The following is a 13,499-nucleotide window of genomic DNA, read 5'->3' as shown; positions in this document are numbered from 1 at the left end:
CTGACTTTCAACTTTGTGCATACATAATTAATAAAAACTGAAATTAAAATTTAAAAACCTAAGTAGGAGATGATGCATTGCTGGGGAGCATAGGACATATTCAAGGACCTTTGGTGTGAATGTGACAAGAGAGATGGGTTAGTAGTTGGAGGGGGGTGTGGGCTCAAGGAGAGCTTTTCAATGTGTTTGCTGCTGATGGGAGTCATTTACTAGAGAAGGGAAGGATGGTGCAGGAGGGAGAGGGCCCTGGGGCCAGCAGGAAAGAATGGATATGGCACGTGGGCCCTGGATGGGCAGATTTCCCATGTAATTTCTCCTCTGTTCCACGTGAAACAAGAAGCAAGGCCATTAGCTGAAACCAGGGAGGTCTGAGCGAGAGGTGTGAAACAGTCATCTTAAGAGAGCAGGAAAGAGGATTGCTTAGCTAAATACAGCAGGATTGTATTGTTTAACATGCTTCTATGATAGAGGCATTATTAATATTTTATTTAGGATTTTTGCACTGAGAGTCTGTAGTTTTTGGTCAGGTTTTGTTAGGCCGGCTTCTTAACAATTACACGGAGGCCTTCTTTCTCAGAGCTGTGGCACATTTTGAATAGAACTGGAATAATTACTAACTACACCTAACATGTTAAAGACATCATTTGTGAAACTTTCTGGGCCAGTGATAAGAGCTTTCTCATTTTCTTCTAGGATAAAATGAGTATCTTCCAATTTTTTTTTCTTATTGGATAATTTTCTATAATAGGAAATGTATGTCTCTATAATAAAAATTGGAGATGTAAGAGCCTTATAACAAATACAAATACATATTCTTTTCATGACCATCTTGGTTTTTATTTCACAAATTCCTACCATTTCTAGGTTTACCTTTACTGACTCAGTCTGCTTCCCTTAGACCTGTTCTTTTTACAACTCCTTGTGTTTGGATATTTAATTCTTTTATTTCCTATCCTTTTTGGGTGCTAATGCAATGGGGGCTGAAGGCCATCCCCAAGTAGATGATTCAGGGCTAGGTGAGGCTTCCTCTCCTGAAACACACTTCAGAAAAAAGGACATGGCATATGCCCAGGACTCAGGCCAGTGATCGGTTGCTTGCTGGAGGGATTGAGATAAAAGTGGACACAGCCCTGAAGCCAGAATATGTACTATTCCTGAGAACCTAGAGCTCTGAGCAATCACCTTAGCCCTTTGCTGGCCGTGCCCTGTGAATCCCCCATTTAGAACATTCAGTAAAGGACCAGGGCCCCTGGCTGGCTCACTTGGAAGGGCATGCAAGTCTTGATCTCAGAGTCCTGAGTTTGAGCCCCACGTTGGATGTGGAGGTTACCTAAATAAATAATTTTAAAAAGAACATTCAGAAAACCAGATACCAATGTATAGATTCAGGGAGGAAAGAAACCCCATTCAAGATGAGCTTGCACATTATAATTTTAAGATGCTTGAGGAAAATATAGCTAACAAATATAACAGCAAGAGGATTCACCCAATGAATCTGAAAATAACTTTGAAATAATTTTTTTTTAAAAAAGAACCACCTTTTTTACTATTATGTAAGACTGAGAGGGCCAGTTAGAAATCCTGGAAATACAGTTTGAAAAACCTTAATTTCTTTTTAAAGCTTAGTAAGTGGGAAATTCTGGAATGGATGTGGTTAAGGAAAGAATCTGTAAATGTAAAGATTGTATTGGGGAATTTGCTTTCAAACTGCAAGACAAGATAAAAATATGAAAAGGGTAAAAAAAAAAAGTATAGAATGCAGAGCTCCAGCATAAAGTATTGGAAATGTTCATGGCTAAAAATCTTCCTGGTACTGAAGAAGCACATGCTCTCCACCTATAATCAACAGCAGTGTGAATATGCACATAAAGACCCATTCCACTGAATTGGCAGAAAACCAGAATAAAGAGAAAATTATAAAAATGAAAAAGGTTACCTATAAAGGATTCTATGAAGGATTGGTAGACCACAAGCACTCCCCTCTATAGCAACCGCAGCCTCAAGACTAAGGGATATCTTCAGAAGACTTAAGACACAAAGCTGTAAGTCTAGACATTCTGTATCCTAATAATTACCATTCAAGAGTGAAGGCAAAATGAAGGTAGTTTTCAGACCTACAGAGATAGATGATTTAGTACTAATAAACCTTTGCTAAAAAGAACTACCAAAGTCCTTACTTAGGCAAGAAGGACTACAATGCAAGAAGCAATGGTGACCCATGAAATCAGTAAACTCTATTAGAAAATATCACGGAACACTACATCAAAAACTAATGATGTAATGTATGGTGATTAACATAATAAAAACAAAACAAAAAAAGAAAACAAATAACTGTAGGGGGCATCTGCGTGGCTCAGTTAAGCGTCTGCCTTTGGCTCAGGTCATGATCCCAGAGCCCCGAATCGTGCTCCCTGCTTGGCGGGAAGCCTGCTTCTCCCTCTGCCTTCTGCCCCTCCCCACCCCACTCATGTGCTCTCTCTCTCTCTGCTCTAATATTAAAAAAAAAAAAGAAAACTGTAGACTTGGAAAAAGCTAAATTTTGTGTGAAAACTCTGACTCGAAAGAAAACCAGGAAATAACGATCCCAAAATTCTAAGAGGGAACGAGGGAGTCTTGATCAAGAAGGGTGCACAGGGCAGACAACCTTCTATTTCCTCCTTTTGCATCTCCACAGCTGTTTATAGTTATTCATTAAACTGTATATATGTTTCTACATACTTCTATGAATATTCGTTATGGAATACGGAGTACCGAATTTATATAACATGGTATAAATGCACTGGGATTCAGAAAATGAGATAAAAGTCTGCAAGCATAGATGCATTAGTAGAAAACATGGATCTTGAACTTAACCTGAACAAAAGTCATTATAAATGAAAGCAACAGAAGTTGTTTTATTCTGGGTAGAGGGAAGGTGAAGAGAGATCATTTGTAGTACAGGGTTAAGACGTAAATGCAATTTCTGCTCTATTTTTTTAAAAAGATTTTATTTGAGAGAGAGCACAAGCGGGAGGGCAGAGCGAGAGAGAATCTTTAGCAGACTTTGTGCTGAACACAGAGCCTGACATGGGGCTCAAAATCACCACCTGGAGATCACGACCTGAGCCGAAACTGAGTTGGATGCTTAACCGACTATGCCACTCAGGAGCCCCTCTGCTTTATTCTTAATAGGAAGGGAAGCTGGTCTCCTTGGGCAAACATAAATTGAAGTAGAGTCATTACTGACTCTTCCCAGTGCCTCACTGCATGTACTGAATAGTCACGAGGACTGTCCCTCTTACCTCCTCGCCCTGTGCAAGTCTGTCTGCTTTTTCTCCTCTGCGCCTTTGCAAGTGGCCAGAATACTCTCTGCCATTGCCCTCCCCACTCTCCAAAGTCAGAGTTCAAGTTATCCTGGTGGATGTCCATGATATTTTGTTAGGTTGTTAAGGTGGGGAAAATGTGCTGAGCAAGTTATGGTCTGAGTCCATTCTTTTGTAAAGATAAATGACAAGAGAAACCCATTCTTGAATACTGATGGCACATTTTTGTAGCGCTGGAGTCTCTCACTTGAACTACTCCATCAGTAATAGCAGCCAACAGACTGACCTCCGGAGTATCTTTTACATAATAGTCAGGAGATGGCGGAGTAGGAGGGTCCTGAGCTCATCTCCTCCCGTGGACACATTGAGACATCTACAGATAAGAAACCCACTCAGAAAATGACCCGAAGACTGTCAGAGCAGATTGTCCCCAGCTAAAGACCTAAGAAAAAGCTACAGCAAGAAGGGTCTGAGGGGCAGAAACAAGGTTGGGACCCAACCCCCCAGTGCAGTGACCCACAAGTAGGAGGAATATCCCAGGTGAAGAGGTGCTCCCTGCAGAGCAATGGAATCCAGTCCCACATCAGGAACACTGGGCCCTGGGGACCTGCCCTGGGAAGACGAGCCCCCAGTCTGGCTTTGAAGATCAGTGTGGCTGAAGTGCAGGAGAGTCAGCAGGTGATAGGAAACCAAGACTCCACTCGTGCAGGGCCATGGTGCCGTATCGCTCCGTCTGAGACCCAGCACAGAGGCAGCTGTTTCAAAGCACCTGGGTGACACATGGAGTTACTAATTTCAGGGCATGTGCTGGAGGGTCAGGGATCTGTAGGAGTTTTCTCTAGGAATGGAAGTGTGGGTAGGTGCCATTTTTCTTGCCCTCCCTTCAGCCTAGCTGGCAGGATGCTGGTAGCAGCCAATTCTGACGCCCTCCATCTACTGTGCTAGCACCATTCACCCCACCAGGCATTCTCCTGCAGACTCCCCCCCGACCCCAGCAGGTGCCCCTGCCCTCAGCAAATACCACCCTGCCACAGGCAGTGGGCAGCCCTGGTCAAGACCAGAGCCCCTCCAAAGTGACTCCTGGGGAGGGGGAGGCAGGCCCAATCACCATGGGGGGGGGCATACACAACCCACATAGGACACAACCTTGGAGCTCCTGGTTCTTGTGATCAGGGGCCATTGCACTACTGGGCCCCACAGTACATCTACATAAAGCCGTTGCTTTGAAGACCAGGAGATGTAGCTGACCTACCTAATACATAGATACACACACAGACAAAATGAGACAGAGGACTATGTTCCAAATGAAAGAACAAGATAAAACCTTAGAAAAAGAACTAAATGAAATGGAGATTAACAATCTGGTCAAGAGTTTAAAGTAATGGTCATAAAGATGGTCACCAGACTTGGCTGAACTCAAAATTTTAACAGAGACAGAAAATATAAAGAAGAACCAATCAAAATTGAATACAGTAACTTAAAACCACACTCAAAAGCAGGGTGAAGGATGTAGAGCAGATCAATGATCTGGAAGACAGGATAGTGGAAAGCATCCAAGCTAAATAGCAAAAAGAATAAAAAATAATGAGGCTAGGTTAAGGGACCTTTGGGAAACATCAAGTATACTAACTTTCACATTATAGGGGTCCCAGAAAGAGAAGAGAGCAGGGCAGAAAACTTAATTGAAGAAATAATAGCTGAAAACTTCCCTAAGGTGGAAGGAAACACACCCATGTTCAGGAAGCACAGAGAGTCCCAAATAAGATGAACCCAAGGAAGTCCACATCAAGACACATAATAATTAAAATGTTGAAGATTAAAGACAGAAAATCTTAAAATCAAGAGAAAAGAATATAGTTACATACAAGGGAAACCCCATAAGGCATCAGCTGATTTTTTTTCAGCAGAAACTTTCCAGACCAAAGGGAGTGGTATCATATATTCAAAGTGCTAAAAGGAAAAAACAAACAAACAATCCTAAAACCAAGAATACTCTACTTGGCAAGTTATTCAGAATTGAAGGAGAGAGAGAGTTTCCTAGACAAAAGTTAAAGGAGTTTATCACCACTAAACCGGCCTCACAAGAAATGGTAAAGAGATTTATTTCAGTAGAAAAGAAAAGCCCATAACTAGAAGAAAATTATGAAAGGAAAAAATTTCAGTGGTAAAAGCAAACATAAAGGTAGTAGGTCAATCACTTATAAAGCTAGTACAAAGTTTAAAGGACAAAAATAGTAAAATCAGTTCTGTAGACAGAAATTAGTTAAGGGACACAAAATCAAAAGATGTAAATTGTGATGCCATATACATAAAATGTGAAGCAAGGGAGTAAAAATGTAGTACTTTTAGGCTGTTCAAACTTTGGTTTGAACTTAAGAGATCATCAACTTAGTACAGACTGCTAATATACACAGGATAGAGGTGATCCTTGTGGTAATCACAAACCAAAAACCTATAATAGATACACAAAAAAATAGAAAGGAATCCAAGCATAACACTAAAGAAAGTCATCAAATCCTGAAAAAAGGAACACAGCACTACAAAAACAATCAGAAAACAATTAACAAAATGGCAATAAGTATATGTCTATAAGTAATTACTTTAAATGTCAGTGGACTAAATATTCTATCTATATGCTGTCGTCTATGTGCTGCCTCCAAGAAACTCACTTCAGACATAAAAACACTGAAAGTGAGGGGGGTAGAAAAATACTCCATGCAAATGGAAGTGGAAAAAAAAAAAAAGTTGCAGTAGCAATACTTATGTCTAAAAAAGAAAAAAAAATGGGCTAAAAAAAAAGTAACAAGAGACAAGGCCATTACATAATGATAAAGGGATCAATCCAGCAAGAGGCTATAGCAATTGTAAATATCTATGCACCCAACGTAGGAGCATCTAAATACATAAAGGGAGAAATGGACAATAAAATAATTGGAGGAGACTTTAACATGTCAGTTAAATCAATGGATAGATTATCCAGACATAAAATCAGAAAGGAAACAGTGGTTTCGAGGGACACTTTAGACCAGATGAACTTAACATATATACAGAACATTCCATCCCAAACCAGCAGAATACACATTCTTTTCAGGGGCCCATGGAACAATCTCCAGGATAGGTTACATTTTAGGCCACAAAACAAGTGTCATTACATTTAAGAAGACTGAAATCATATGCAACATTTTTCTAACCACAACAGTTTGAAACTAGAGACCAATTATGAAAAAATCTTGGGAAAAAACAAGGAAACTAAACAGGATACTAAACGACCAGTGAGTCAACAAAGATATCAAAGAGGAAATCAGAAAACACCTGAGACAAATGAAAATGGAAACAACAGTTCGAAATCTCTGGGATGCACTAAGAGCAGTTCTAAGGGCGAAGCTTATGGAAATATAGACTTAACCCAAGAAAAAAACAAATCTCAAACAATCTCTACTTTTACTTAAAGGAACTAGAATTCAAGAACAAAAAACAAAGCCCAAAGTTAGTAGAAAGAAGGAAATAATAAAGATCAGAATGGAAATGAAATAGAGACTACACACAAAAACAAAACAAAAAAACCACCACTGGAAGGAAGGGCTGTTTCTTTGAAAAGATAAAATAGATAAACCTTTAGCCAGACTCATTGGACCCAAAATCAAAGGGGACTTCATGCAGGAAAAGTTACAACTGACACCACAGAAATATAAAGGATTATAAAAGACTACTACCAAAAATTATACACCAAGTTGGACAACGTAGAAGAAATGGATAAGTTCCTAGAAACGTACTATCTTCTAAGACCGAATGAAGAATAGAAAATAGACTAGTAAGCAAATCAAATCAACGATCAAAAAACTCACAACAAACAAAAGCTCAGGACCAGATGGCTTCACAGGTGAATTCTACCAAGCATTTTTTTTTTTTTTTTAAGATTGTATTTATTTATTTGAAAGAGAAAGGGCACAAGCAGGGGGAGCGGCAGGCAGAGGGAGAAGCAGGCTCCCTGCCGAGCAGGGAGCCTGATGTGGGACTCGATCCCAGGACCCTGAGACCATGACCTGAGCCAAAGGCAGATGCTTAACCCACTGAGCCACCCAGGTGCCCTTTACCAAGCATTTAAAGAGTAACCTATCCTTCTCAAACTATTCCAAAAAGCTGAAGAGGAAGTAATGCTTCAAATTTCATTCTATGAGGCCAGCATTATCCGGATACCAAAACCAGACAGACACACACATACACACATGAAAATTACACACCAATATCCCTGATAAACATAGATGCAAAAATCCTCAACAACATATTAGCAAAGTGAATTCAACAATACATTAAAAGCACCATTCACCACCATGAAGGGGGATTTATTTCAGGGGTGCAAGAATGGGTCATTATCCATAAATCAAACTACTTATCACATTAATAAAATAAAGGATAAAAACATCTCAATAGATGCAGGAAAAACATTTGTCAAAATTCAACATCCATTTATTATAAAAACTCTCAAAGTGGGGGTAGAGGGAACATACCTCAAAATAATTAAGGCCATGTATGACAAACCCAGAGCTAACATCATACTCAACAGTGAAAAGCTAAAAGCTTTTCCTCTAAGATCAAGAACAGGACAAGGGTATCCACTCTTATTCATCATACTATTGGAAGTCCTAGCCACAGCAATAAGACAATAAAAGGAATCCAGATTGGTAAAGAAGTAAAACTTAGCAGATGATGTGATATTATATATGGAAAATCCTAAAAACCACCAAAAAAAGCCATTATAACTAATAAGTGAATTAAGTTGCAGGATACAAAATTAACCTACAGAAGTCTGTCGTGTTTCTGTACACCAATAACAAGTTAACCAAAAGAGAAATTAAAAAAACATCCCATGTACAATTGCATCATAAAGAATGAAGTACCTAGAAATAAATTTCACCAAGGACGTGAAAGACCTGTACTCTGAAAACTTTAAGACATTGATGAAAGAAACTGAAGATGATGCAATTAGATGAAAAGTTATACCATGCTCATGGATTGGAAGAATATTGTTAAAATGTCCATATTACCCAAGGTAATCTACAGATTCGATGCAATCCTTATCAAAATACCAACAGCATTTTTCACAAAAATAGAATAATCCTCAAACTTGTATGGAATCACAAAAGAACAGCCAAAGCAGTCTTGAGAAAGAACAAGGCTGGAGGTATCACACTTCCAGATTTCAAGATAAACTACAAACTACAGTAAGCAAAACAGTGTGGTACTGGCACAAAAACAGACACATAGATCAATGGAACAGAATGGAGAGTGCAAAAATAAGCCACACTTATATGGTCAATGACTCTATGACAAAGTAGGCAATAATATATAATGGGAAAAGACAGACTCTTCAATAAATGCTATTGGGGAAACCGGACAGCTGCATGGAAAAGAATGAAACTGCACAACTTCCATACACCATACACAAAAATAAACTCAAAATTAATTAAAGACCTAAATGTAAAGACCTGAAACCACAAAACTGCTAAAAGAAAATACAGGTAGTCAACTCTTTGGACACTGGCCTTAACAATACTTTTCTGGATCTGTCTCCTCAGGCAAGGAAAACAAAAGCAAAAGTAAACAAGTGGGCCTACTACATCAAACTAAAAAGCTTTTTTCACAGCAAAGGAAATGATCAACAAAATGAAAAGGCAACCTACTGAATTCATACAACTCAACACCAAAAAAACAAAACAAACCCATCTGATTAAAAAATGGGCAGAGGATCCGCACATTCTTCCAAAGAAGACATACAGATGGCCAACAGACACATGAAAAGATGCTCAATATTACTGATCATTGGGGAATGCAAATCAAAACCACAATGAGAAATCAACCTCACACCTGTCAGAAGGACTAGTATTGAAAAGCAAAAAGAGCACATGTTGGCAAGGGTGTGGAGAAAAAGAAAACCTCAGTGTTGGTAAGAATGTAAATTCGTGCAGCCATTGTGGAAACAGTATGGAGGTTCCTTCAAAAAATTAAAACTAGAACTACCATACAATCCAGTAATTCCACTTCTGGGTATTCACCCAAAGAAAATGAAAACACTAATTCAAAAAGATATGTGCACCCCTATGTTTACTGTAGCATTATACACAACAGCCAAGATAGGGGAGCAACCTCAGTGTCTACTGATAGATGAATGGATAAAGAAAATGTGGTACATATACAATGGACTATTACTCAGCCATAAATAAAGATTGAAATCCTGCCATCTGCAGCCACATGGATGGACCTAGAAGGTATTATGTTACATGAAATAAGTTAGAGAAGGACAAATACTACAGGATTTCACTTAGATGTAGAATTTAAAAACCAAAACAAATTAACAAAACAGAAATAGACTCAAATACAGAGAACTGATGGTTGCCAGAGAGGAGGGGGAGTGGGAGGATTAGCAGAACAGCTGAAGGGGATTGAGAGGTACACACTTCCAGTTATAAGTCATGGGAATGAAAAGTACAGCAGAGGGAATGTAGTCAATATTGAAATAACTTTGTATGGTGACAGATGGTAACTACACTTATGGTGGTAAGCATTTCATAATGTCTGTAATTGCCAAATCACTATGTTGTACAACTGAAACCAATATTGTAGGTCAACTATACTTCAATTAAAAATTTAAATTAAAAAAATCAGTAGAGTAAAACATCCTCTTTCTCCCATGCTGAAATCCCAACTCCTTACTGTGATAATTTTTTTTTCTTAACATAATGGAGGGAATATTTTGGGTAGGACAACTGCAGTGTTTAATGGTAGATCTTGCTTCAGTCATGGCTGGATCCAGGTGCTCGTCCAGTGGCTCTGTTTCCCTCTCTTTTAACTTCATTCCCAACTTTCTCTACATGATAGCAAAGGGACCACTATCAACTAGACACATTCACTGCTCTTTCAACTGACCCCCAAGAAAAGAAAGTTGTTTTTTTTTTTTTTTCCGAACAAGAGCACCAACCAAACTCCCATGGAATTGGCCTGGCTTGGTTTGTGCTCACAGGTGGTGGGCAGGGGGAGTAAGACATCATTACTAGCTAGAACAGAGTTGAATACCACCTCTGGGGGGCATAACCTATGTTAGCTTGGCTTGGGGGGGATGGGGTAACAGCTTTGCGACATAATTCATATACCATATAAATGACCCATTTAAGATGTGCTATTCAGTGGTTTTTAGTATATTCAGAGTTGTGCAACCATCACCATGATCAATTTTAGAACATTTTCATCACCCCAAAAAGAAACTCTTGCTCTTTAGCTATGTCCACCCCCAGCCCAGGCAACCACTACTTTTCTGTCTGTATGAATTTACCTGTTCTGGACATTTCATAGAAATGCAATCAACATGTGTGGTCTTTTGGGACTGGCTTCTTTAACTTAAATAATGTTTGCAAGGTTCATCTGTGTTGTAATGTGCAATCTTGCGTTTTAAGGTCTTCAAAGATCTGCCGGCCCCCGCTTCCCTTTCTGTCCTATTAGGCTACTCTCCCCCTTCCCTGTTGTGTTCCACTTTAAGCACATAGCTACTTAGACCCTTTGCATTCGGGTAAGGACCAGAAGGGGACGGAGAATGAAAACCCAGATTTAGACCTAGGATCAGCGGGCAGTGCGGTTAGTGCCGTGTTTCACAAAAAAGCCCCCCTTTATTGGGGACAGGGGTTTTTCAAACTGCTTCCAATGGAATAAATAATTGTGAGTTTTATCTTCGGTTAAAATGGGCCCTGCCTTTTTTTGGGGGGATAATCCCAGTTGTGAAACTTCTGCCTCCTGCTCCCCTCACTCACTCTGTGAAGATGTGGAGCCCCACACGGTCCCCATGTGGCTGTTCTCTCCCCTCCAGGAAAGCGAAGAGGAACTTTACTCCTCCTGCCGCCAGCTCAGAAGGCGGCAGGAAGAACTGAACAATCAGCTCTTTCTGTACGACACACACCAGAACTTGCGCAATGCCAACCGGGATGCCCTCGTTAAAGAGTTCAACGTCAATGAGAACCAGCTCCAGCTGTACCAGGAGAAGTGCAACCGGAGGTGAGCTGGTCCCTCCCCCACCTGCAGATGCCCAGGTCTTGCTCCTCCAAGCAGTGATGTGGGGCACTTGAAGCCTGGCCCCCATCTTTAGAAATTCTTTGACTGATCCCTCAATGCTAAGGCTCTTTGCTCTATAAATAAACTTACAGTAATTTTTCTTAAGTATCTGCACCTTTGCTAAGCCAAACTGTCACCACTAGGAGGACACATCGATATAATAGTGAAACTAAACTGCGACCTCTACCTTCCAAAGAGCCTTGTCACGTTCCTGCGGTCCAGTGGTTCTGGACTGGGGCAGAACCCACCCCCCGGCCCCCAAGGGATGCTTCTGGTTGTGCTACGGAAGTAATGTGGGAAGGGGGGTGGGCAGCCACGTCCGCCTAGTGCCCTGAAGTGTGCCAGACAGCCCTGGTCAACAGAACTAGCCTGAACTGCCCGAACAGACTCAGTGGGAAACAGTGTAGACTCTTTACCCATATGCTCATTTCGTCCGCACTGTAGCCCACAGAGTAGCAGGGAGCCCTGTGCAATGCCCAGCGAGGACACAGAGATTCAGAGAGGCCACCTGTCTTGCCAGGAGCCCACCTCGCGACCGTCAGCCGTCTACCAGCCAGCCACAGAGGCCCTGCAGCTGTTGGGCACACGGCCCGGGTCTGAGCCTAATGCCTGATGCTGAAATCTGTTTTATTGCAGGTTAAGAGAGAAGAGAGTCAGCAACAGCAGGTTTTACTCCTAGGAGCCGGGGTACATGACTAAGGGGGTCACGCGTGCGTTTGTCCTCTCTTCAGGCCCTGGGAACATGCTCATCTGTGGGGCCATCCTCTCCTCAAGCCTGGCCCCAAGAGGACATTTCTGGAGATCCCACTGGCAGGAGCTGAGGTTATTTCCTGCGCTTTTTTTCATCTCGGACAATTTCTTAACTTATATTTTCTATAGAGGATTGTGGAAACTGTGTTCCTCATTTTTGGCCTCTCGTGTTCCAAACCTCCTTGAATAAAAGCCGTGAAAATCCCGCTCAGTTACCCCTCCCGTGCACGACCCGTACGATGACCAGCATCCCTTTTCCACCTCTAAAGACCCAGGTAGTTGACTTCCACGGTGGGAGGAGCCCAGTATGTAAGGAACGCATTCATTAGATTCTGCAAAGGAGGTTAACTAAAAGGCAAACGATTCCTCAGTTAAGGCCACCGGCTTTCACCAGGGCCCACGGAGGAGCCCTGCCCCCGGCTGCCGTCCCTGCCGGCCTGCCCTGCCCGGGTCAGCGGGCTCAGCTCCAAGCATGCTCCCACCGGCTGGCGCCACACGGACCAGCGGCCGGGCCTCAGAGGGGGATGGAATTTCTCTTCAGGAGGACAGCTTCAGTGCATGGTGGAGGCTTGCTCTGTGACTGCAGTTATGGGGGGGTGGGGGGGGGGGTGGGGACCCCTTTGAATTAAAAAGTCTGTCAGAGAGACCAGAGACTCACTGAAGGCTCAGCCAGCCTCTTAACCCCTGGCTCTGCTCACTCAGGAGCTGGCTGTGAGCCCGTGGAGAGGCCCTGAGCCCGCAGCTGTCCACAGACAAGAGGTCATCTACTGATTTAACAAGGTGATCGCAGTTAGCCCTCCGGGTCATCCCATTTTCTGGAGCACTGAGCTAAGCCTCAGCAAACTACAAAAAAATCTCATCTGCAGCCATCCCCACAGGGGCTGACCCACCGAGGACAAGAGGGTATTCCTCTCCAGCTCGATACTGATACAACCAAGTGATTTGTACAGGGTGAGGATTTCATAAGGTTTCTTGAAGACAAGGATAGTGGGGGGGTGGAGGGAGGGTAGGACTCTGTAAAGTCACAACTTGCTCAGGGGGAATGGAGAATTGGCTTGGTGGGGGAGGGGAAGTAACTGTGAGAAAACACATTGTATCAGGACGACCAACTAGCAAGAAGCCTGGTGGGTTGACTGCTTGGAACTGGATCCTAGCAACCCATTCAGCCCTCCCCTAGTTACCCTGGACTTAGCAAGTCTGCGTTATTGCTGGGAAGTCCATTAAAGCCAGCCGGGCTGTGTGTGATCAAAAGGCCTTATGCCTGCATTCCAAAAAAGTTTTTAAGCACCTCAAAATATCAAGCACTGTGCCCACGGTCAGGGGTACGATGTAAAAAAAAAAAAAAAAAAA

At 41.9% G+C, this 13,499-nt stretch overlaps 1 protein-coding gene across 5 annotated transcripts in view; it reads left to right on the top strand.

The window, feature by feature from the left end:
• The window catches only part of PLCG2 (phospholipase C gamma 2), a 172,260-nt gene extending 159,905 nt beyond the window's left edge, over positions 1 to 12,355 (top strand). For all 5 annotated transcript variants that reach the window (XM_078063830.1, XM_078063829.1, XM_078063828.1 and 2 more), the window contains 2 exons: positions 11,158 to 11,342; positions 12,036 to 12,355. In XM_078063830.1, the coding sequence (XP_077919956.1) occupies positions 11,158 to 11,342; positions 12,036 to 12,078 (228 nt within the window). In that variant the 3' untranslated portion in view covers positions 12,079 to 12,355. The remainder of the gene's footprint in view (positions 1 to 11,157; positions 11,343 to 12,035) is intronic.
• Positions 12,356 to 13,499: the final 1,144 nt, after the last annotated feature.

This window comes from Halichoerus grypus, chromosome 15 (genome assembly GCF_964656455.1).
Source record: "Halichoerus grypus chromosome 15, mHalGry1.hap1.1, whole genome shotgun sequence".
NCBI lineage: Eukaryota > Metazoa > Chordata > Mammalia > Carnivora > Phocidae > Halichoerus > Halichoerus grypus.
Note: the sequence above shows the minus strand (reverse complement) of the source record. Positions and strands in the feature narration are given on the sequence as shown.